The sequence below is a fragment of the Phytophthora parasitica genome (genome assembly GCF_000247585.1).
Source record: "Phytophthora parasitica INRA-310 unplaced genomic scaffold supercont2.3, whole genome shotgun sequence".
NCBI classification, from domain to species: domain Eukaryota; phylum Oomycota; class Peronosporomycetes; order Peronosporales; family Peronosporaceae; genus Phytophthora; species Phytophthora nicotianae.
Genome location: NW_008648989.1, coordinates 1,561,349 through 1,584,151, shown reverse-complemented (window position 1 = coordinate 1,584,151; position 22,803 = coordinate 1,561,349). Strand labels below are relative to the sequence as shown.

Sequence of the window (22,803 nt, the reverse complement as noted above, 5' to 3'; positions counted from 1 at the left end):
CCGTTCACGTTACTATAGACTTGACAAGCTCTGCATAAATCGAAAACTGTGGAGAAACATCATGTAGCTCTGACGACCGTGAACAAACGCTCGTAAATTAGCCCAGTATAATAGTGGACCCAGAAGAATTCAATCTCCCCACTTGGCAGCTGGTGCCACTAACATTATTTGGTTTTCGGGTTTAGCTGGAAATTAGATTAAGAAATTCCGGAAAAAAAAAGAGAACACTATTTTTACTTCTTTTTTTTACCATTTTGTTAAAACTACTTTAAAAAATTGTTTTAACAAACCTGGGATTTTAGTTTGTCAAAATAATCCCAGGTTAAATCCTATATATTAGTCGAACCCTCTTACAGATGGACAAAACAAAGACCTCTTCTCCATTCATCTGGTTACAGTACAGAACCATCATCGATGTCGGCGTTCCCAGTCGGCAAGTATGCTCGCTACAAGCGCGCCACAGCCTTCTTCTTGGACTGGCTGGTGCGTGCGCGGGGTCGAGGCCGCTATGGAAGTCAAGAGTCAGAGCTGAACAAGTTGACGGCCGTCGTGGAAGAGATCGCAGCTGCACCAACATCTCTCACTCCAAAACTATTGAGTGAGTTCCCCAAGGCGCTCGCCGCCTGTCAGTGCGCCATCACGTTCCGTGAGCAAGTCGCTACTTACTTAGGAGGTGGAGATAGCGGTCATCGACACTTTTTAGGGCTCTTAAAGGGCTGGCAAAGGACTTTGAAAGTCGTTGAGAGTGAGCAAGATACAGCTGAGTCGGAGAGCACGCGATTTAAGAACTATTATGCAGTTTTAGAGGTGGATGAGGACTATTTCCCTGATGAAGGCCTATTTACTGTCGAGGCAGGAGCTCCGAGTAACGCTGAAGTGGACAGAGAACGGTTGTTTAATGAGGCCTTTGCTGAAGATCTGAGACTGGAAGTGGTATATTTCTTTTTGGAATTGGAGGAGCTAGTAGAAGGAGTTTTTAGTATCTTCAATCAAGTGAAAAAACAGCAACGCACAATGGTGGAGGCCACAGTGGTGTCTAAATTGGCTATTGATACTGCTAGTGCATTGACGGCGAAGCTCCAGTTGAGATACCCAGCGCTAAAGACTGCAGAAGACGTCCTACGTATCGTGACGGAAAATACACCCAAGGACTTTGTGGAGAAATTGGCGTATAAAGTCCGCGACGTGTGGACTAAATTCCAGAACAACGGAACATTGGAGTTCGTCCCAGGAATGCTTCTTGTGGACTTTATCAGTGTAAACAGAACATTGACAAGCTTCACCTCTGTCATCCCGCGTCAAGAAGGAGCCCATTTGACTCTTCGCGATGGCTTTCATGGGGAAACTTACGGAGAAGATCGGACCCCAGAGTACATGCTTCCAGACCCCACTAACCTCGTGGTTTTCTTGATGCAGCAGTTGCCATTACTATATAACACAATCACGGCAACGAAGCTGTGTACTGGCTCTGGATACGACGAATCGAACCTTGCAAGTTCGTTCTTAGCAGCAATAGATGAGTATTTCACGACCGAGGAGGTTACAGTGCCTATTGTGTTTACGTGCATCTGCTGGCTTAAATCTGTTGCTGCGCTCCAAGGAAATTCTGGTCTCGTTCGTAATGTGGGTCTTACGTTTAAGCACTCGAAGGATTTAATGAGAAACATGGAAACGACAGTGGAGAAAGGTGCAGTGTTCACTGCAGATAAGGGAATTCACCGAGGCTTAACGAAATGCGCAGAAGAGATTAAACTATCAAGTCGAGGGCACAACTTAGCACGCGCGAATCCTCTGATGGCAGGGTTCATGATGCTGACGTATCATTTCCACTATTCTCACATGGCTAGTGAGATTTTGATGGTGACGTCGAGATTTCGAGCCTTTGGTCACCTCTACAATGCGCTCATGGAGCAGAGATTCCTTCAACACATTCCGTTTTTCGACGAAGTGTTGAGAATCTACGACGAGATGATCTTCACGCCATCACGTGCTGCAGCGGTGCATGGCTCGTATAATCGGGCTTACCTACTGAGCTCCCACTTGACTGCAACCTCAGTCAATGCCATGTATCGCGGTGTGACTCCACCAGCGGGAAAAGAAGGAGTTAAAGTTCGGAAGGCGTTGCATTTCGAGGATTTATCCCAGATCTACCGTCTTCTTATTCAGAACGACAAGGCAGTGCTTGGTGGTGCGTCGTCGAAGGCGATGCTAAACAGAGCAGCAGATATTTGCTCGATGGAACTGTTCCAGACGCGAGTACTCTCCCGTGACATGCTGAAGCTCAATGACGACCTCACGGACGTGTTCTCTGAGATGTGTGATGCGTTGAACCAACGGCAGTACCACAATGATTATATAGCTGCTCGACCTAAGCGTGGCGAGACTCGTCAGTACCGAGTGAATCGCGCGTTAGAGGCTGCAGTAATGACGCCTTTGATGCCGCTCTTGGACTGTCTGCAGCCTGATGGATCGCTGGATATGAGTGCGATACCCACTCCACATGTCCAGATCGGTAATCTGAGTAGTCGTGGTATCAAGCTACTGTGTATGAAGGCTGCTGCTGTGATCAAAGCTAAGTTTGCGACGCCACCTCTGGTCTGCGAGAAGAAATACTTCACGTTCCCTTTTAAACCTGATTTCGTCAACCAAGAGTATGGAGCACCGTCGAGAGAGTTGGAGGGTCAAGCACGGTATAGTGTGTTTGATGGCCTTATGACAATGCTCGAAGAAAGCAATGGTCCTCTTTCTGGAGATAATCTGGAGATTCTCAAATCTGAACTGCGACAGAATCCAGATCTTCTGGCCATGAGAACAAATTCTCACTTATGGTCGCTATTCCACCAAGCAGCAGCTGGACCTGCACACGATGCGGACTTAGTGGAATGGATGATCCAGCTTGGAGCACTTACAATCCAGCCCTTGCACTGTCGATACAAATTGCAACGAGATGCTCCGTTTAATAGCGAGAATCTGCCCAACACTATGGCAGTTCACAGTGCAGCGATCGCAGGACACGAAGACATTGTCCGGATTATTCTTGAGGCTGACAATATGGTCGAGTTGAACACCCCCACGTATCATACGAAAGAAACGCTTGCTCATTTGGCTGTCAAGCGCGGACATCACAGGTTGTACGAGTTGCTGGTGCTGTTCGGAGCGGATCTTCGCATTAAAGACGGCAATGGCAGACGAGTGTGCGACGTGACAGCAGATCGAGAGTGGAGACGTGACATTGCAGCGTCCATTGCTGAGATCGAGAGATGCCAGAGGGAAAACGAGAGTAAAAGGAATCGCGACGGACTGTTCCGCCATCAAAGCGATCTCCGAGCTGACATTCTTCGCCGATCAGTAAATTCTCAGCGCGATGAAGAGCGACGACGTGAACTGGAAAACACCAACTCAAATGCGGCCAATACGACATCGAAGAAGAAGAAAAACAAAAAGAAGAACAAGAAGGGTAAAGCGACAGCAAATAGTTCTACTCCTGGTGCGTCAAGCTCCACAGTGACGGAAGATTCAGCGGGAGTATCAAGCTTGCTGAAGGATTTATTGGTTCCAAGCAGCTCAGAGACCGACGAGAATGATGATACAAAGCCGGCAGCGTTGCAGGAGGACACTGAAGAGGACACAGCTGCGATATTTGCTCGTCTGAGAGACCCGAACATTCCTGTGGACAATAAAATCGACGACGTGAAGCACGCTTGTGAACTAATCAAGAAGTTGGAGAGTTCCGTGATGGCTTCCAGTCACCCAAGTCGACTCAATTCCACAGATCGCCGCGATCGAATCACTCTCGTTTCCGTGGCGTTACAACTCATCCATTTGATGCAGAAACTCCATCGAGTCAACCACTCCGCTATCGCTGTCCCCGCTCTCTTACCTGTGCGAACACTCTGTGATACGACACTCAAGTTCACAAGTTTTGTCGTTGGAACAGCGCAACTTAGCGTATCCGTCAATAGGAAGCCTCAAGCTACGGAGATTCTGGATTTACTGGAGAAACGTTTAGTGAAGATGCCATTCCTTAAGAGAGAGCCTTCTGTGTATAGGGAGATGGTACAGACGTACTCTTCAGCTCGTGATGCGATGGGCTTAGGCCAAACGTCAAGCGCCGACATATTTCGTGCGTTGGAATGGTACTTAACCAACATTACGACTCGCTATAAAGTGCAGACAGCACTGGACAAGTTCGTTGGACGGCCCATGTATCTGGAATTTACGACTGTGCCAAGAATCACCGAGCGACAGTTCCGTCGCTTTGAAGCTGCTGTTGGGACTGTTCCAGAGTTGGAAGGCGTCGTGTGTCTGGGCAGCCGAGTCATGTACGGGGCCACGGAATTCGATGGTTTAATGCGCGTGCTTCGCGCTATTGGAGACTTGGCCCATAGGGAAAAGATGGCCTTTGCTCAGGAGACGATGCAGATCGCAGTGACTACGCTGTATGTTGGGAGGTTTGAGTTCTCGGAGAATGGCGTTGTCAAGTACGACGCTGCTGCGGCTTGAGATGATATTGCTGTTGACGCAGGTAAGGATTGACGCTGTTAAGATTGCAATACACTCTTGATTGTTCTGAGTTCTCAGCATCTAGTTTTTGTCACCACTCGGCACTTCGTACTGCGCCATGGCATCCACTTGCACCAATCGATTCGACTGCAACCAGCATGTATAGCGTCAATAACAAATTTCACTGGAAGTTTTTAATGATCTCACCGGGATAATATACGCTGTGAGCTTCCTCCCATAGCAGCAGCCTGTGTCTAGGCCTGTTGCAAAGCTCTCTTGCTAGAATACATCCACCACATCAGCACCAATCATAAATTCGTTTAAAAAAACGCCTTACCTGGAGTCCCGCGCTCGCTGCATGTCCAAAGTACACGTGCCTAGGTCCGTTCCATACTTTGGCCCACATTTCGGGCTCTCCACCGGTATCGGACTTGAACTTTTTCTTCTCGAGCGCCATCCATTTGGAAGTATCATCGCCCGCCTTCTCACGCTGTACGAAGCGCATCTTGTACAAATCAACTGGTCTCTGATCCTCTAGCTCTACCTCTGGCACCACGCCAGCATGTACCACAATGATGTTGCCATGATTTGGCAGCGACACAGAGAACGGTAGCTGCTCGAGGAATTCCACGTCCTCGGGCTGGAATTGCTCAACGTATGGATACTTGGCTGAGCCGGAGACACGACCGCCACGTACCCATTGGTAGAATGCACTCAAAGCGGCATCGTCGTGGTTTCCACGCACGCAGAGCGAGCCGGAGTCGCGCACGAAGCGCACAACATCCAGATTCTTGGTGCCTTTGTTGACCAGGTCCCCCACGAACATCAGACGGTCATTTTGAGGCGAGAAATTGCAAGCATCCAGCAGCAGCTGCAGCTCATTGAAGCAGCCGTGTACGTCACCGATGAGTATCAAGCGCGTAGATGCAGCCACATCGTCGGCTACGTGGTGTACAACCGCAGGAAGAGCCACGTCAGGGTGCGCTTTCTCGAAAGCCATAATGGAGGAATGCACTGGAATCAGATGGACGAGATCTGAATCTGATTCACAACAACTTTTGGCGTTTCTGAGTCGGGCAGCACTTCAACATGGAGTTCAGAGGTTGAGCGGAGCTACTGCATTGCTGGCGTTAGTCCGGACACAAAAGCAAACTGAATGCATCGCGCTAAAGGAGATTGCAGCCTTAAGAGTACAGGGCGCAGAAGAAGAGACCGACAACGTCTTTAATCGATCTTTACTCGAGAAATCTTCAAACGACCACCGACAACCACAGGTCGTGCATGCGATTTCGACGAGCGCACATGGCTACTCCGGACGTTGTTTATATGCAAGTGCTACTTGACAAGGCCGCTGCCAGCTGGGTGGGTCACTTGGCAGTTCACTGGCAAATGCAGTTAAGTTGTCAAGGCCTCGGATTTGGAGCGCTCAAAGGATCAAACAGTGGTGAATGACTGCGAGTCCAGAGCGTGTCACCCGACCAGCCCGCCGCGCCTATCGATGAGCAGCGCGACGTACTATCTCAGCCGTACACCCAGGAGCAGTGGTGCTGGTGCTGCGAGCACCCTTCGCGGCACATCGCAAGAGGAGCTTAAAATTTCTCCTCGAGGCGAATAGAGCGATAGAGCACAAATTTATCCAAACCATCGCAACTCTATAAGCTGAGAAGGCAGAGCGTGTTCCAGAGCTTTGAAACGCTTCGCTCTCACGGACTGCAACGCTCTCTCCTCATCAAGACTCGAAACGTCGAAAGTGTACGTCGTTTTTGGTGTTTGCGGCATCGCTCTACAATTAGCAGCCAGCGGCAACGTGTGTGCATTTGCGGCTCGCTCTACTTGGAACGTTCGATTGCCTAGTGCAGGTCGCAGTGTCGGCCCGCCCTATTTCTGCCAGTGGCGCAGACTAGGGCTCCAGAACAGACAACCGCAGTTCATGGCCGAGCGTCGTGCTTGCATGTTGGCTGTGCGTTTGCCAACATCTGACTCTCCCAACACATCCTTTCAAACTACATACACAATTCCATCACATCTCTTACAAACTATATTACTTTTCAACTTGATATCGTATGTACCTTCATAATCGAAAATACATCAATTCTTGTAGTCTATGTACTTCACATAGAGAAACACTGCTAATCAAGGCCCAAGCACTTCGCAACACTGCGCTAAAGCTACACCCGTCGCATTCCTCAACTTCTATTCCGCTCGCTTAAAGCCTCGTACAAGTAAGTAGCCTTGACGCCCATGAGTCGACTGGTGGTCGCCATCGGCCACGTCGAGTTCACGGGCGGTAGAGAGGTCCTATACGTCGTCAAGGTGCAGCAGGACGTCGACGAGTGGGAGGTGCGCCGCACGTACTCGGACTTCCGCAAGCTGCGCGACGATGTCCAGCGCGTCATGAAGGACGCGCGTGCGCACATCCTGGACGACGCATGCTCGCGCGAGTTTGCGCGCGAGTTGCAGGAACTGCCGTTCCCAGCCAAGCGGCTATTCGGCAGCAAGAAGGACCACGTGGTCAAGGAACGCGCCGTGGAGCTGCACCGCTTCCTCATTAAGCTTTTGTTCCTCACGCACAAGTACCGCAAGGCGCAGAAGGCGCGTTATGATCAGTATATTCAGGCACTACCGGCTCACCAACAGGCCGCGTATGCGGCGCTGCAGGACCGCACACAGGCCAGCGTCAGTGTGTTCTATCTGTTGCGAGACTTCTTAAAGCCGATTACGATCAAAACGGACGTACCGCCGCACTCAGGAGACTTATTGGGGTCCGCAGGAACGGGCAATAACAACGGGACAGGAGACGACGGCGACAACTCGCCTACGCGACTCATCCGAGAGAGCAAAATCTTGGCTATGAGGAGCTCCAACCCCAGCAGCGAGAAGAAGAGCCGCGAGGCTGAAAAAATGCAACAAAAGCGCAGAGAACAGCAACTGGGACAACTACGCAAAGAACAACACAAGCAACAACCTGTGGAACACAAGAACGAGGCCGTAAATCCTGCTAACGACACGTCGCTTTATGAGCGTAATAGTACTCCAAAAACAGCCAAAATGAACGACTTATTGGCCGCATCGGAACGTTCCAAGGCTGAAGCCAACTCCCTACGTGACCAGTTCTTACAGAAACAACACAGCACGTCAGCACTGGCCAATGAACACCGGAAACAGCGACATTATTCGACGCCTGACGGTACTACTGGCGAGTGGAAAAACCGCAGTGCACGGGCAATTACTTCTGCTACAACAGCGAGCTCAGTGGCGTCTTCACATGACGAATCCGAGCCGGAGAAGGAGAAATTTATCTCGTCTTCAGCCACTCCGTCCTCGACGTCCTCGACGGCATCTGTTGAGGAAGTGAAGCTCGTGGATTTGTCGTCTCTGGCGCAATACAAGACCAAGAGAAGCTCTAGAAGAGGCAGCCACTCCAGTGACAAGTCCAAGTCGTCTCACAAATCCACAAGCAAAGAGAAACGTGCCTCACGTAAAGAGAAGAAGAGTCCGTCGCGTACGAAGAGGAAGGCCAAGTCGGCCAAGAACATCCAGATGAGCGACTCTGAACGCATGTCCCGCGTCAGTTCAGCGCTGAACGCTCAAGCCATTTCGATCAATGCACAGCGAGAACTGGAAAAGTATCTGACTGAGTACAGCGCCATCATGATCTTACGTTACGTGGACCGGTTTATCAATAAGGCGGTGATGAAAGCCCCTGGTTGTTACCGTGTGAATGCACAACATCGACTGGTTATTGATGGACAGAGATTCCTCCAAGAACTGGAAGAAACCTTTACAGATCTGCCGAATAACTTTGGTGAATTATTCCGTGTCGGAGCTCCTGGAGACTCGGATGAGTATGGTTTCCCTCCAGCATTGGACAAGTACGTACAGTTGAAGTGGGATTCATTCCAAGCTATGGGCAGTAGCAGTGTCAGTCACGATAACGGACACAGCAGTGCAGCGGATCAAACTTCGGACTCGGATGATTCAGATACGGAATACGAGTACGAAGAAGTGGGCGGAGGCGGCTACATGACGGCCAAGCAGCAGTTCTCGAACGATGAAGAGTCCATGTTGCAAGAAATGATTGCCAACGGTACAGCTGGACGCGAACAGATGCTGCGACTTCGACGTCAAATGAACGAACAAGGCTGGAATCGGCGTGAGAATCCAGGGTCTCGATCGCACCGCGTGATCGAGGAGGTTTCATCGTCCGACTCGGATGAAGAGGCGGTAGCTCGACAGAGAGAGAAGCGCAGATCCAAGCGACGTGAACCCAAGCGGAGCGTGTCCTGCGTGGTGGAGAAATACCAGCAGGAGCAGAACGCGAGACGGAAGGACCGCCTCAGTCGAGTGCAGAGTATGGGCGGTCAGAGTATTGGCGGTTTTGTGTAAAATACATTCAAGCGAGTGGTGCAGCGATCAGGAAGCGAGAACTTTGAAACAGCACCAGATTGAGGCGTCTACGAGCCTCTTCGATCCAGCCCCATGGTGTCGCCATCGCGCTAAAAACATTGATGGAATAAGTGCAGTAACAACCACACAATCAACACGTCAGCAGTCTTTCTCTTTTTTTCGTTCTCCTTGCTCCTCTACAAAATCTCGAGTCAGGTTACTGCCGTGGTGGTGGAATAAGGATAGTCGAGCGGCTTTGCTAGATTTTTCGAGTTTATCTGCATACAGGCGGAGCTAACACTGGCGTAATAGACTGTATAAATCAATTAGCGTTATGCTGACACGTTCGATCTGCCAACGGATACTGCAGAAAGCCAGCAGCAGCTTCTTTGCGACGTTTCAGTATAAATTATAGAAGGTAAAATTACTTCAAATCGCGACTTGCCGCTTAAATTTGAACCAGAATATAAAATATTATAATATCCGTTTCATCGTTCCAGTTCTAGCGTGATGCTCAAACGTCTCTCACCTTCGTCATTGGTGCCGTTTGGAGATAGCTTTTTCTGCTCTGTTCAGCTCAATGCAAGGCAGATTCTTGTCAGCTTCTCGCTGCTCGGTCCCATTTCTGAAGTGACCCCCTAACTGCAGCGGAGAGTGCTAAATCTCCACTGCTTTACTTTCTCCAGCACTCTGACTGCTATCAGAGTACACTTGGCGCGGCATGACACATTGGCGTACGTTGCAAACTGGTTGCGGTTTTGCCTTGCTGACTCTCAATGAGCTGGCAGAGGCCGTGACGGTCAACATGGCTGAGGTGAGCGTGTGCCAGGATGCCACTTTTCAGATTCCGACAAGTCGGGGAGCAGTGTGCTCAGGATATGGTGGTGCACAGCCTATCGGTGTGCAATGCCCTCGCGTAGGTGACACAGCCTTGGATGCATGTCACCCGTACCTTGACAGCTTTAACGGCGTCAATTGCGTTGCTAAAGAGGATGCTCAGTGTGTTCGTCTTGAAGGGAGACATGCCTGGGGCTGCACATTTCCGTCGACGTGGTGCGCTGATATGTGGAAAACTCCAGAGGAGACTGCACATGATAGCTGTCTAACGTGGGAGTTTTACGAAGTTGCTTCGAATGTGGACCTCTTTGATATTGCGATTGAAGACGCTGTTGACCCCGCATGGTTTACCAAGACGTCAAGAGTGACAAAGCTTTACAACTGCAAGACTGACTCGCCAGCCGTAGTGCCAATACAAGATACAGCAATACCAACTACTCCATCAGAAATCCCGGTTTACACCATGGCGCCTGTAGTGACAAATACTAATGCTCCTCAGGTCGAAACGGTGGTAGCAGCTATTGTAGAAGCTCCAGTAATTGTGACCTCAAGGCCTTCAGAAGCACCAGTGCTGACCGAGCAGGTAACGGCGATTCCTGTCGTCCAGGAATCTCCAGTACCAACGGAATTAACGTCGTGGGCGCCGATAGTGGAGTCGCCAGTCCCGACAAATCCTCCTGAGACTTCATTGCCGATTGCATACCTTGAGCCTACACCGACTGAGACTTTTGCATCTATTTCACCTACATCAACACTTGTACCAGAGGAGTCAACATCAGCACCTCCAGAAACACCAACGAGTCCACCTGCAACTGAAATTCCCACGGTGACTCCATTCACCGATGAAGTGGAGACTTTAACTCCGACTTACGAGACTCTTCTACCAAGTACACCAGTGCCAGAGCTAACACGGATTCCTCAAACAGAAACATCAACTGTACCGATAACGACTTCACCTCCAGTGCCAATCACCACGGCTACGCCCTGGTATCCGACACAAACACCACCAATTGTTCCTGAAACTTATGAGCCTGCGTCAACGACTGCGCCGCATATCGCAACATTACCGGCGACTGAAATGCCTCAGCCTACTGAAATTGCTACCCCTGGACCAGCACAGGAGTATTCTCAGACACCGTTGGCCACTGCAACTCTAGCGCCAGCATCTACTCCACCCACAGAGACTACTTTTCCACCTTACGGTGTAGAGCAGGAGCAAACTCCCGAATCAACGCCGTACCAGCACATTAACGACACTCCGTGTCCGACGGAGACGCAAACCTTACCACCCATTGCCACCATTCCACCAGTTCCTCTAGAGACTGATGCACCAACGTTATACCTGACGCCGTCCACAGTTCCTATCGACAATTCCAACATGCGAGGTTCAGTCGATGATGATACCGAGGAAACGCTGATCTCACCACCAGAGCCACCATTATATCCGGCTTCGGCTCCAATAGTGCCGTTAGCCCAAACAACGGCCCCCACCGAGGATACTCCTAACAACACTCAACCAACCACGACCGAGTCGCCGGCAACGGAGACGCCATGCCCGGAAGAACCGGCCACAGATGTTTCGACAGCAACAAGTGAGGCACCAACACTACAGACACTGCCTACCAAGATCACTTCGACAGAAATACCAACGACCACAGAGGACATTCCTTATACTACTCAACCAGTCACGACCGAGTCACCGACAACGGAGACGCCATGCACGGACAGACCAACCACAGAGGTACCGATCATTGAGACACCAACAAGTGAAGCACCTACGATAGAAACACTGCCAACCGAGACCCCTTCAACAGAAGAATCAACGACCGAAGCACCAGTCCCTACTTTTCAGACTTCTTATCAGCAGCAAGAAGACCAGGACTATCAACAACCATTAGATATTTCATATCCTCCAGCTACAACGCCGGTCTCAACTGAAGCTCCGACTGCTCCAGTGTTCGCAACATCAACTTCTGCTCAACCTGCCGAGACACCATGTGCTACAGTGACGCAAACCGCGCTTCAGGCTTCAACAGAGTCCAGCCTCACGACCATCGCGTCTGTTGGCATTTCAGCTACAGCAATGATCGCAATTATCATCGTCATAGGCACCATTTTGGTCGTGACGATTGCAATCTTTCGAGCTCAGAGCCGCAGTAACCAGCCACCACCCAAGGACCCTGAAAATCGCCATTTCGAGCACAGTATCGTGCTCACTCCGTCAAACTTCTGACAATCTATATATTCTACTCATCCGTGCTAGGTTACAACTGTAATGTTTCTTACCACTTAAAAAAATAGAACCCCTGAACCAGATAACAGTCCTCCAGAATCTCTTCCTTCGTCCCAACTCCAAAGCGGATAAGAACCTCGAGACGAATACGTAATTTAGGGAAATGTATTGCCGTCGAGTCTCCCTGAACTGCACAAACGATTTTCCTTTGTCGACAAGCCATCGCTTCATCTCGATGCTGCCACTTCTTCGCGTCGTGACCATCGCAGTGGCGGTGGCAGCCACAATCTGTGCCCCGGTCGAGGCAGCCAATCTTCGTGGAAGTGCCAGCGTCCCCAAGTACGACTGCAGTGCCCCACCGTCGATTTATCAAGGCTCCGTGAAATTCTCAAACACGACTCCGGGTTCGACGGCAACATATTCGTGCATGAAAGGCACGAACATGAAGGGATCGGGAACACTTCGCTGCACGAACCAAGGCATTTGGTCGCCACAACCGCCTGAATGCCGCGTCACGTACCTGGCATCAAGGGACAACACGTTCAGGAACCACGACAGTGGGTATGCACTTTACTCCGGCTAAGGATCTCGATAAAATACCATAAAATCCATCCAATTGAATATCGTGTTACGATACTTTAGTTTCCATCATATATCCAATTGGGTCGTCTTCATAACATATGGACAGTCACTAGATCTTCACACAGTCTTCTTGCTGTGCGCGGTCTTCTTGATCGGCACGAAGGTAAGCAGCAAATAGCAGACCACGAGGCCGACGTGGCCAGCGAAGCGCATGGAGCGGAAGCCTGCAACCGCGTCTTCCCACGACAGCACTACGAACGAGACGGCCAGGTAGTTTACAACCATAGCCGTACAGATCATACCGACGAGGTCGTAGAGCGGCTTGATCGGGCTGTCCACAACGTACGGGCGCACGTGACGTCGAGCCAGGCGGTTCACAGACGTAGCAAGCGGCACAGTGAGGAAGAACAGATAGTAACCCGGGTAGAACCCGTGCCACAGAGCCGACACAGAGTACGTAGCCAGCAGCGAGTTACCCGTGCGGGTATATACATAACGCTCCAGCCAGTTCTGCGTGCCTTTATTCCAAGCACGTGAGATCTCACGGACATTGGCGCCAAGTTCGAAGCCCAAGATGTCCACATTACTGACGCCGTCCCAGCCCTTGGGGTTGTTCTGCTCGTCGAATCCTTCGAATCCAGTGCCTGTTAGCACAGTCGCTCCCTCGGCCAGTTTCCACGCCACGTAATACTTGGCACGAGTCAAGAACAAGGCGACAAACAGACGCCCCCACTTCATGAGCATACTCTGGTTTTCATCGCTCAGAATCTCGTTCAAGTCCGCCAGTGCTCCGAACTGCACTAAGAGTCCCATAAGTCCAAGACCCAGCAGTAACTTGGACAGCGCTGCACGCGCAGGGGACACATTACGTCGGACACCGTTCTTGTCCACAAACCGGGTCTGGTGAATCGCGTCACTGTACTCTTTGTACTCGAACGCCGGACCGGCCAGGAACGTCGTAAAGCAGTAGACGAAGCCCAGAAACTCCAACAGCGACGGGATCTGTGGGATCGCCAGTTGCTTACGCGAGTTTTTCACTCTTTTAGTGTGCTCCGAGTCGCCGTCCTGCACTGCTGTGGCACTGGGAACGACACCGTCGTGGTAGTTGAAGGCGAAGCTCGTGAGCTTGATGAGCAGCAGCATCTGACTCGCCGTTGAGTCCATACTCCAGCCCATATAGTTGACTCGCATGCGGTGGATATGCAACGCCGCCACGAACAACATATTGGCGAGAAACACCACGAATGGTGCGCGCTTGGGAGGCAGTACACACACCAACGCGTACGTGACAAGCGAGGACAGTAGCGAATGTAGCCATCCTGTTCCATAGACGAACTGGGCGATGCTCACACCAGCGCAAATGTGCAGCCAATGTTTGGCCGTGATGGACGGCAGCTTGCGGACCACAATTGCCAACGGGTAGACGGCCAGCAGGCAAGCGACGCAGCGTAGTTGGTCCACGGGAACGCCCACAACCTCCGAGAGCTGTGTGAGCCGCTGGTTTAGCATTGCGAATTGCAGTGGAGTGGCTGCATCGCTTAACATCGAGAGAACCTGAGAAGCCATGAGTGCCAAATGCGAGGCAGAAGCAGGAATGAGAGGCTGCGAGAATGGCCTGGATGCAAGTTGATGTCATGTGCGACGTGTGTCGGATGACGCTGTCGTTTTATACAGTTGTGGAGGTAGGCATGGTAAAGATCTGCGAAGTAATGGTGCAATCAATTCAATATATGATATTAGTATATAGTATAAAACAGGTTCTAAAGGGCCACTATTTGAGTCGGCCCGCGTCACTGCCCATGTTGAAGAGCTTTGTCTACCACGCGTGACTGGCTCGCAGCGCGCCATTGCTGCATTGTGTCGAGAAGAGAGACTGGTTTCAAGTTCTGCTTGGCTCGCAGAAAGTTGAAGCCTTTGCTTTGCTGCTGTTTCGGTGATCTACACATTTGGGGTGGTGAGGATGACTAGCGTCATGCAAATATCACTTCGCGGCCGACGTTCGATAATGCTGTCGCAAGGTGCCTATTATTCTCCAAGATTCAACGAGCGACGAGAGGATAGCAGGAGCCTCGCTCGTATCAAACACAGAATTATTAAACTTTGGAAAACGCCATTGCGTCGAGGCAAAGAAGGCATTTCCGGCGATTCCGCCGTTGTTAAAACACGCGAATCTTGGGCAAGATGTTCGCCTTCAAGCGCCGGGGCGCAATGACGTAGGTCGGACAGCGAATCGATGTAACATGTATACACCGATAAGTATACAGCACGAGGTGCTTCTGTCTCCACTCGTTGGAGCTGCTGATTGCCGGTGATGGCCAGTATCTCAGAAGTTGTGGCGTCAGCGCTTGTGGGCCTTGGCTCATATGGGGTATCGGCGCTATTTCAACAGCCAACCTCGATCTGAAAAATGACCGTTCTGGTGGAAAAGGCTCACTCGTACACTATCAATCCTAATCATGATGAGATTTTGCAAGAAGGGTCGATTTGGTGAAAACTACTACTTGTAGTTGTCACCGCGTTGTTAGCCAGAAACCCTTCAGCGTTCAGTGGAGCATTAACAAGTAAGATCAAATTTAAACAAACCAGACGAAATAAAAAAATGATGAAACTCTAGCGCAGCCAATGTCGGTTTTGCTCGTTTGTGAAAACAATAGTCATGGCCGTGTACATTAGCATCGATTGCCATAATATACGTCCTTGAAAACAGCAATTTACTGACCGCAGACCGAATGATTTAGCCGCAGTACCAACCGCAATTGTCGCCAACCAATGACAATTTTGTTTCTACAGTATGATTTGTACGTATAATAATCCGGAGTCCGGATTATTGCGTATAGTATCCGTACACGTTTTTGTAGCGTACCTGAGCTGCTCGCCACTCAGCCATCGGACTCGTGCTTCAGCCCCCCTTGGCACCTTGAGCACCAATGGACCGCGTCGTGGACATCGTGGAGCACCTACAGCCGTACGCGGAGCTCGCCACTCCTCTGGACTTCAGCTTCCTCCATGCTAAAGTGGACGAACTATCCGCTACTTTAGGTCTGGGCAGCGACCAGCTCTGCTACGTGCTGTGCCTCTTTGCCGCGTATCCGCTCGCTGTCGTGTACAAACTGCTGCCTGGTGCCAGCCTCAAGCACGTGTTTGACGTGGTGCTGGGCGTGAGCATCGCCCAGTTTGTGCTGGGCTCCGGCTGGGTCCACTCGTTCATCTCGAGCTTCCTGACGTACTTGATCGTCAAGTTCGGCCCATCCAAACACGCGCCGGGCATCGTGTTCCTCTTCAACATGCTGTACATGTCTGCGTCGCACATCTACCGTCTGTACGTGGATTACATGGGCTGGACACTGGACTTCACGGGGCCGCAGATGCTGCTGGTCATCAAGCTCACGAGCTTCGCCTACAACTACTACGACGGCGTGGTGGACAAGACGTTTGAGAAGAAGGGAGCCGAGATGTCTCCCGGCAAGAAGAAAGTGTACGAAGGCCGCCAGAAACTCGCTATTAACGAGATCCCGTCGCTGCTCGAGTTTTTCGGCTACGTGTACAGCTTCACGACGTTCCTGGCCGGTCCGGCGTTCGAGATCCGCGAGTATCTGGATGTGACGAGCGGCAAAAAATTCCTCGTGGATGGCAAGTACAAGCAGCCGTCAAGTGTGCTGGCTGCGTTCTCTAAATTCCTGGTTGGATCGCTACTGATGGCTGCGTTCGCTGTGTACGGACCCATGTACCCGCTGTCGAACCTGCACGACCCCAAGGTGGCTGCCCAGCCGCTGTTTTACCAGATCCGCGACCTGTATATTACGCTGATCTTCTGCAAGGCCAAGTATTACTCGGCCTGGAAGGTATGAATTTGCAATTATTTTTATTTGATATATTGATAGTTATTTAACGCTGTGGATATTGTAAATAGATTGCTGAGGGCGCGACGGTGCTGTGTGGCTTCGGATTCGAGGGCTTCAGCAAGGACGGATCCAGTCGCGGCTGGAACGGTGTGAGCAACATGGACATCCTGGGCTTTGAGTTCTCGCAGAGCATCCGTGCTGCTTCTCGCGCCTGGAACAAGGGCACGCAGAACTGGCTGGAGCGCTACGTGTACACGCGCACTGGCAATTCGCTAATGGCCACGTACTTCATCTCGGCCTTCTGGCACGGCTTCTACCCGGGCTACTACATTTTCTTCATGAGCCGTACGTATTTTCAGCTATTGGCGAATTGGAGAGGTGGTTCTAATCCCAATTATTTTATTTGCTTTGCAGTGCCATTGGCTACGGCTGTGAACCGTCTGGCCTTCAAGCGTCTTCGTCCGCGTTTCATTGAGGCCGATGGATCCTTCGGAGCCAAGAAGAAAATCTACGACGTGCTCAGCTACCTGCTGACGCTCTTCGCCATGCACTACTTCGTCATGCCATTCCAGGTATTTACAACTATTGCTTATTTTTTTATTGTTGGATTCTAACTTATTGGAATTATTTTATTGCAGGCTATGTCGTGGGAGCATTCTCTCGCTTCGCTGAAAAACACGTACTTCGTCGGCCACATCGCAGCTGTGGTGCTGTACATCGTGTTCTCGTGCATCCCGGCGCCGAAGCCCAAGAAGAAAACCGAGTAGAAGGATGGAGGTCAGAGTAACACGCCTTTGATTGCAAGTGCTGTACTTCATCGATCCTCCTCGAGAGGAAGTAGAAGGCGATAGAATAATGCAAACAAGGTAGAAGTTTACATTTTCTTTCCGCTTTACCATGCTCTAAAGTTCGTTGCGGGATGCAACCACCTTGAGTTCCTTGCAAAAGCGTTGCACTGGGAAGCCAATGACATTGTTGGTGCAGCCGTGAACCTCCTGGACGAAGCACCGCGCGCGTCCTACATCCATATTCGTTTAAGACCAACTTTTGACACGTCAAACGTCGACACCCACCTTGTAGTCCGTAAGATCCGGCCTTGTCCATGGGCTCCCCCGTTGCAATGTAAGCTGCCACAGCCACATCACAGTAAACAAATGAGTATACATCATTGATACACTGCCACATTATTCACTCACCGCGAATATCCTCCGGCTCCAGTGGACCGAAGACCAGACTGGTCTTTTCAAAGAATAGGTGCGGGTTGTCCACGCCCCTCTCAGCGGTGAAGAGCGCTACGCCAGAGAACACCTCGTGCGGGCGATCGGACAACTTGGCCAGCATGTTGAAGGCGTCCTCCTCGTCTTTGGGTTTTTCGAGGATCACGCCGTCCTGCACCACAACTGTATCACATCCAATCACAACCGTTGGGAGCTTATCGTCCTTGTCTCTGGACACGCGGTTTAAAACCTCTAGAGCCTTTTGCTTGGCGTTCTCGATCACATAGAGATCGGGTGTCGGGAACCGCTCCTTGGGAAGGTTTTCCTCGAAAGTGGATGGGATTACTTCGAAGGTGAGACCCTGTCATGAATTGAGGTCCAGAATGGATGGTGAGAAGACGATCTGTTGGTGCGCGAGAGGGGTACGAATTGCAACCCCTGTATAGACTATTAACGTACGCAGTCACGGAGAAGTTCCAGACGACGAGGACTCTGCGATGCGAGGATCACACGACGACTGCGGAGTCGGTTGGGCAAGGCTGACAACATGACACGATAAAAATGTTTTTGCTCCTGCTTGTGCTGATTATCAAATGATACAGAATTATGTGAGTGATGGTCATTTCTAAAATTTACACAGACGTTCGGTTTGGGTCATTTTGCTCAAATTATACCCAAAAATAAGCTTCTCTTACCAAAACAAAAAAATAATAAAAAAATAGCCACTGCAATCATCCTTATCATGAAAACACTTTAAAAAGGTCAAACACAGCCATGTTACCCGCTTATTTAATTCAGCGCCAAAAAAGGTCGAGTAGTAGTGCCCTACCATGGTGTCATTCAAAGGCTTGCGAGGAGAGATATCTCGCCTCGTCAGCAGCTTGACCGGCCATTAACACGCACAAAAAAATGTAGGCATACATGAGTAGAACCGAACTAAGCGCGGAGGGCACGCTTGTTGTCGTTTTGATCATAGTCATGACCATGCTCGTCGTCCGGGCAAGGGGTTTCAGGCGCTGGTGTTTCTGGGCATGGGGTCTCCGGTGGCGGTGTCTCTGGGCACGGTGTTTCCGGGGCCTCAGTGTCCGGACATGGCGTGGTGGGCGCCGGTGTTTCTGGGCATGGGGTCTCCGGTGGCGGTGTCTCTGGGCACGGTGTTTCCGGGGCCTCAGTGTCCGGACACGGCGTAGTTGGTGCCGGTGTTTCTGGGCATGGGGTCTCCGGTGGCGGTGTCTCTGGGCACGGTGTTTTCGGGGCCTCAGTGTCCGGACACGGCGTGGACGGAGCTGGAGTACCCGGGCATGGGGTGGTCGGTGCCGGGGTGGGGTAGTCGTCCTCGCCGCATTTGGTGGCAGCAGGAGTCACGTCAGGAGTATAGGACTCGTAGGTTGTCGGACACGGAGTAGCCGTGGTTCCAGAGACCGACGGGAAGACACAGCCCCACGTGTCTCCGAGCACGATGGCGCACTTAGCGTCCTCCTTGGCAGTGCACTGCTTGCCGTCGAAGGAGAAGAGGTACGAGTGGCAGTCAGCCGTAGCCACGTCGCCCTTCAGTGGGCACGCAGTGCCGGCAGGGGCTTTACCAGCACCGGAACAGATCGCGCCGCGTGACGACGGAATGGTATAGGTAGCATCGTACTGCACCGACACCGGCAGATCGTAGGTTGCCATGCCGGTTGAGCACAGTGAGGCGAGCACTATTGGGAGATGAAGGCGAACCATGGTCCAAAGTCCGTGCGGGAGGCAACGGTGCAGCTTGAAGTCGAAGTTTCAAGTTCGAAGAAGAGATCAACTGCTCGAAGGCGAGCAAATTGAAAAGTGAGCAGCAAGATGAGGAGGGCGGCTGGTCAATTTTTTGTGGGTTGTCTCTGAGTAATGGAGACCTTGAGTCTTGATATCCATGGATAGCTGAACCCATGAGTCACTCTGCCGCCGTTGCAGCAAGTCGCCGCTCTAGTAAGTCGCTGGCAGGCTATCAAGATTCGCCTGTCATGCCGCATTTGCTTCCAGGACTGGCGTGCTGTGAGAAACGGCTTGCGGCGTCTGGCGCTCTGACGGACAGTAGTAAAGCGGTATTGACTTGGACTTGTATGGTAATTGAAAGGGCGTCACCTTTGTTGAAGTTGTCAAGGCCTGCGTAGGCAGTGGATGCAAGACGCGCATTACTTCGAAGCAAAACGTTTTAGGCTGCAATCCGACCTGAAGCTCTACTAGTATAGCCGCCGCAACACTTGGTAGCAAGCGCTGTTGTCGCGCGGATATGGAGTCCAGGGCATTGCGTGCTTCGGGCACTCCGGATCTTACCCGCGCCTCCGGGGTCGAGGATTCGGACGTGCAGTACGACAATCTTTGAGCAGCTCACGAGCTGGGTGATGAGCTCAATATGATCAAGAGTCATAATCCATGATTCATGACTCATGAATCAAGACGCGTAATGGAAGTCAGGCGAACCCAATAGGTTCAAGAAACAGCGCGTGGATCAAAATTTTCACTGGGTGAACGTGAACAAAGTGCCTCCACGCAAGTGCTGCAACTTGCAACCGGCGAGTTTCATTTTATTTGCCTCATTGTAGTCATCGCGCTGAGGTGTCTGTGCTCCTCACGGCTTTGCTTAGTGGGCAGTACATGGGGCATGTTGTAGTCAGCAAAAGGCCAAACCCAAACAGCGATTTCAAGCGCCCAGACTCGTGTTGGCCTACCAGATTCTTTTTGATTAATTATCCGAACTATGCACTAGTTCAGCCTTGAAAAATGTAAGTGGGATGCATGCAGGATGTAGGTTCTATATCTTCTGTGCAATGTGGATGCAAGCACATCTAACGGCGGTACATTTGCTAGTAATCAGCATTTGTGAAATCTAAAAAGTTAGATACAATACATTCTCCTACTCCCGTAACATCACTATCGGAAAAAATATATGCCAGCGTACCAGCTTTTGATTTCTCATAATATTTTTTTGACTAGCGTAACTAGCAAGCCACTCAAAAAGCAGCAGCTGGCAACGCGTTTTGACAAAGAATAAATAACGCGGCGTACTCGCTGTACACGGACTGTATAGCCAGCTACACGGGTAAATAACAGTTAGGCGGTGTCTAATAGAAAGTGCTAACACGTAACTAGACAATGAAAACTACGGATTCTGCACTAAACTGGAGCGCCAAATTGTTTTTACCGATCTGTGATGATTGCTTCGACAAACTGGAGTGGAGGGGTTTATTTTATCCGGAATAACGGACGAGACTATTACGAATAATGCGCAACACCATAAAAAAGTAAATTGGTACAGCGTGCTCCCACGACAACAAACCTGCTTACAAGCAGTTAGCTAACATAGTACTTTCAGATTGTTAGTGTCTAGTAAATTTTACTAACAGATAAACGCCCTACACTAGTGGATGCATAAGTTTTAATAAACTTGTAGTGCATCGTCGCTGAAGTCTCTTGTTCTTTTAGCAAGAAGCATATTCGTGAAGTATGTTCGAACCCTCGAAGTCACATATAGCGCATTCACTGAAAACACCGAGATTATCGCCAATATGAATGGGTTTGCAGCCACGCGCACGGTCTAATGCGAGTTCGATATCAGCGATCTCGAGAAGCTCGTGCTGTCGAAGGACTGCGTGTTATACTACTGCGGCCGTGCTGACGATGTTCACATCACCCAGTAGGCTGTGGTCTCAACTGCATTTCAGCCCCACGGAATAGATGTGTGTAACGCATCGCTCTACACTCCCCTTTGATTGAGCTCAATTAAAACTTCAAACGCCGTGACACGTAAAGGCAACGATGTGATCAAAATTAGACCCGAACCTAGCAGCTACATGCATTGCTCTACCGTTGCGATCTAATAAACACGCCAAACTTGAGCAAAACTTTGTCGAACCTGGGAACGTACTCGTACACGTCTTTAGACAGCTTCTTACATAGTCCATCTTGGAGAGTTTTATAATTCCAATCCGCCTTCCTCCAGATTGCAAACTTCAGTTTTTGGGGTACAGGCAGCTTTAACGCAGCCTTACCCAGCTTGTCATACAAAGTCGTTGAGATCCATCTCTCTTCAGCGATAACGTCGTCATCGGTCGTTTTTTCCTCAAATACTATAAGCATACCCCATACCCAATACATTTTATCAAAAATGTCAGTAATTTTAGAGTTCGGAAAATATTAAGGAAAATCTCTTGAGGAAGTCTATGAGCAAGATGCGTCATACTGTCGATGGTTATAGAACCAGCAAACAGAAGACTCTGATATCAAACGGTTTTTACAAGGTAAGTTCCAAGATGGAGATGATAGCTATATCATGCGGTGGGGCAAACATAAGAACAAATCCGTAAAGCGGATTGTTGAAAATGATACCCAATATTTCAATTGGATGTGTAAAAATGAATACATCAAGAATAAATATCCATCATTGAAAGAAAACTTGAACGAATTTGGTGTAGAATTAAATTAATCGAATTATTATTTTTTGTCTGAAATCTCCATTGTTCTCATCGTTGGGTACTATCCCCGGGTATGGTTTCCTTATCCCAAGGTATTCCAGTCTTATACCTGGGTATGGTTTCCTCATCCCGAGGCATTCCGTTCTTATTCATGGGGATGACATACTTATCCATGGGTATGCCATCTCCAGGTACTTAGGCAAACGTCGCAACGCTGAGTAGTTCGTATACTTATACTGGATCGATTAGTCTTTTAACAACTCCTTCGTTTTTGCTCGAACGGACATCTACTCGGCCGACTGCTCTTTTAACAACGCTTTCTTCTTAGCTCGAACATGTTCAATATCATCGTTGACTTCTTGAAGATCATATTTTGTGTAGCTGCCGTCTGGTGCGTTCATAATCCGCTCTCGTAGTGAAAGCAGAGAGCTCAACGTGGAGCCAAGCTGAGCAAAGCAGCAGTCTATCTCCAATGCCTCAGCAGAGTTGTTGCTACTCCGGATCGTCTCCAAAATTTCTAACACCATATCATCTTTGCTAGGGCTGGACCTGGATCGGGTGCACTTCCTCTTGGGCTCACTTGAACTCTCGCTTTCGCTGTCACTGCTTGTATCCATGGTTTGCAGCCGGGCGCGTTTAGGAAGCGTGCCTTCTACAGTCTCCAATACCCCGGGCTTGATGATTAGTCACTCGTGCATGTACAGAACGTCGATCTTCCCGGAACAAAAGGAGAAAAAGTCGTTGTCGTGTGTATCTGACAC

General features: G+C 50.2%; 10 protein-coding genes across 13 annotated transcripts; 5 read left to right on the top strand and 5 right to left on the bottom strand.

Annotated features, from left to right (window-relative positions):
- Nucleotides 1-334: 334 nt before the first annotated feature.
- On the top strand, nucleotides 335-4,741 carry PPTG_01665 (hypothetical protein). The gene has a single exon (XM_008895048.1). It carries the CDS (start codon nucleotides 415-417, stop codon nucleotides 4,501-4,503), a length of 4,089 nt encoding a protein of 1,362 aa, XP_008893296.1. The 5' UTR covers nucleotides 335-414; the 3' UTR covers nucleotides 4,504-4,741.
- PPTG_01664 (hypothetical protein) lies at nucleotides 2,554-6,475 on the bottom strand. 4 transcript variants are annotated; one of them, XM_008895044.1, is made up of 3 exons: nucleotides 4,841-6,475; nucleotides 4,711-4,782; nucleotides 2,554-4,650 (listed from the first exon to the last, which is right to left on the bottom strand). In XM_008895044.1, the coding sequence occupies exons 1-3, from the start codon at nucleotides 5,501-5,503 to the stop codon at nucleotides 4,585-4,587; spliced, it is 801 nt and encodes a 266-aa protein (XP_008893292.1). In that variant the 5' UTR covers nucleotides 5,504-6,475; the 3' UTR covers nucleotides 2,554-4,584. The 4 variants fall into 4 exon arrangements, with proteins under 4 accessions (XP_008893292.1, XP_008893293.1, XP_008893295.1 ...); XM_008895045.1 differs by having other exon boundaries at nucleotides 4,724-4,782; XM_008895047.1 differs by having other exon boundaries at nucleotides 4,711-6,475.
- A 153-nt stretch (nucleotides 6,476-6,628) lies between these two features.
- On the top strand, nucleotides 6,629-9,221 carry PPTG_01663 (hypothetical protein). Its single transcript, XM_008895043.1, has one exon. It carries the CDS (start codon nucleotides 6,745-6,747, stop codon nucleotides 8,887-8,889), a length of 2,145 nt encoding a protein of 714 aa, XP_008893291.1. The 5' UTR covers nucleotides 6,629-6,744; the 3' UTR covers nucleotides 8,890-9,221.
- A 288-nt stretch (nucleotides 9,222-9,509) lies between these two features.
- Nucleotides 9,510-11,959, top strand: PPTG_01662 (hypothetical protein; the record flags this gene model as incomplete). The annotated part of the gene is made up of 1 exon (XM_008895042.1): nucleotides 9,510-11,959. The coding sequence occupies exon 1, from the start codon at nucleotides 9,611-9,613 to the stop codon at nucleotides 11,957-11,959; it is 2,349 nt and encodes a 782-aa protein (XP_008893290.1). The 5' UTR covers nucleotides 9,510-9,610.
- Nucleotides 11,177-14,225, bottom strand: PPTG_01660 (hypothetical protein). Its single transcript, XM_008895040.1, has one exon. The coding sequence runs from the start codon at nucleotides 14,105-14,107 to the stop codon at nucleotides 12,659-12,661; it is 1,449 nt and encodes a 482-aa protein (XP_008893288.1). The 5' UTR covers nucleotides 14,108-14,225; the 3' UTR covers nucleotides 11,177-12,658.
- PPTG_01661 (hypothetical protein) lies at nucleotides 12,138-12,607 on the top strand. Its single transcript, XM_008895041.1, has one exon. The coding sequence runs from the start codon at nucleotides 12,195-12,197 to the stop codon at nucleotides 12,540-12,542; it is 348 nt and encodes a 115-aa protein (XP_008893289.1). The 5' UTR covers nucleotides 12,138-12,194; the 3' UTR covers nucleotides 12,543-12,607.
- Nucleotides 14,226-15,342: 1,117 nt separating the features above from the next.
- PPTG_01659 (hypothetical protein) lies at nucleotides 15,343-17,276 on the top strand. The gene is made up of 4 exons (XM_008895039.1): nucleotides 15,343-16,383; nucleotides 16,452-16,728; nucleotides 16,798-16,955; nucleotides 17,022-17,276. The coding sequence occupies exons 1-4, from the start codon at nucleotides 15,469-15,471 to the stop codon at nucleotides 17,148-17,150; spliced, it is 1,479 nt and encodes a 492-aa protein (XP_008893287.1). The 5' UTR covers nucleotides 15,343-15,468; the 3' UTR covers nucleotides 17,151-17,276.
- Nucleotides 17,277-17,285: 9 nt separating this feature from the next.
- PPTG_01658 (septum formation protein Maf) lies at nucleotides 17,286-18,149 on the bottom strand (the record flags this gene model as incomplete). Its single annotated transcript, XM_008895038.1, has 4 exons — nucleotides 17,286-17,401; nucleotides 17,457-17,510; nucleotides 17,580-17,961; nucleotides 18,060-18,149. 4 exons carry the CDS (start codon nucleotides 18,147-18,149, stop codon nucleotides 17,286-17,288), a joined length of 642 nt encoding a protein of 213 aa, XP_008893286.1.
- Nucleotides 18,150-18,536: 387 nt separating this feature from the next.
- Nucleotides 18,537-19,271, bottom strand: PPTG_01657 (hypothetical protein; the record flags this gene model as incomplete). Its single annotated transcript, XM_008895037.1, has 1 exon — nucleotides 18,537-19,271. The coding sequence occupies one exon, from the start codon at nucleotides 19,269-19,271 to the stop codon at nucleotides 18,537-18,539; it is 735 nt and encodes a 244-aa protein (XP_008893285.1).
- A 3,058-nt stretch (nucleotides 19,272-22,329) lies between these two features.
- On the bottom strand, nucleotides 22,330-22,659 carry PPTG_01656 (hypothetical protein; the record flags this gene model as incomplete). Its single annotated transcript, XM_008895036.1, has 1 exon — nucleotides 22,330-22,659. One exon carries the CDS (start codon nucleotides 22,657-22,659, stop codon nucleotides 22,330-22,332), a length of 330 nt encoding a protein of 109 aa, XP_008893284.1.
- Nucleotides 22,660-22,803: the final 144 nt, after the last annotated feature.

Excerpts from the sequence above, each read along its gene's own strand:
- PPTG_01665 (XM_008895048.1), top strand. The coding sequence starts at position 415 with ATGTCGGCGTTCCCAGTCGGCAAGTATGCTCGCTACAAGCGCGCCACA.
- PPTG_01660 (XM_008895040.1), bottom strand. The coding sequence starts at position 14,107 with ATGGCTTCTCAGGTTCTCTCGATGTTAAGCGATGCAGCCACTCCACTG.
- PPTG_01663 (XM_008895043.1), top strand. The coding sequence starts at position 6,745 with ATGAGTCGACTGGTGGTCGCCATCGGCCACGTCGAGTTCACGGGCGGT.
- PPTG_01664 (XM_008895044.1), bottom strand. The coding sequence starts at position 5,503 with ATGGCTTTCGAGAAAGCGCACCCTGACGTGGCTCTTCCTGCGGTTGTA. Across the intron at positions 4,783-4,840 it reads CAGCGAGCGCGGGACTCCAG|CAAGAGAGCTTTGCAACAGG; the intron begins GTAAGGCGTTTT and ends GATGTATTCTAG. Across the intron at positions 4,651-4,710 it reads TCACAGCGTATATTATCCCG|TCGAATCGATTGGTGCAAGT; the intron begins GTGAGATCATTA and ends TGCTGGTTGCAG.
- PPTG_01661 (XM_008895041.1), top strand. The coding sequence starts at position 12,195 with ATGCTGCCACTTCTTCGCGTCGTGACCATCGCAGTGGCGGTGGCAGCC.
- PPTG_01659 (XM_008895039.1), top strand. The coding sequence starts at position 15,469 with ATGGACCGCGTCGTGGACATCGTGGAGCACCTACAGCCGTACGCGGAG. Across the intron at positions 16,384-16,451 it reads AGTATTACTCGGCCTGGAAG|ATTGCTGAGGGCGCGACGGT; the intron begins GTATGAATTTGC and ends TATTGTAAATAG. Across the intron at positions 16,956-17,021 it reads ACTTCGTCATGCCATTCCAG|GCTATGTCGTGGGAGCATTC; the intron begins GTATTTACAACT and ends ATTTTATTGCAG.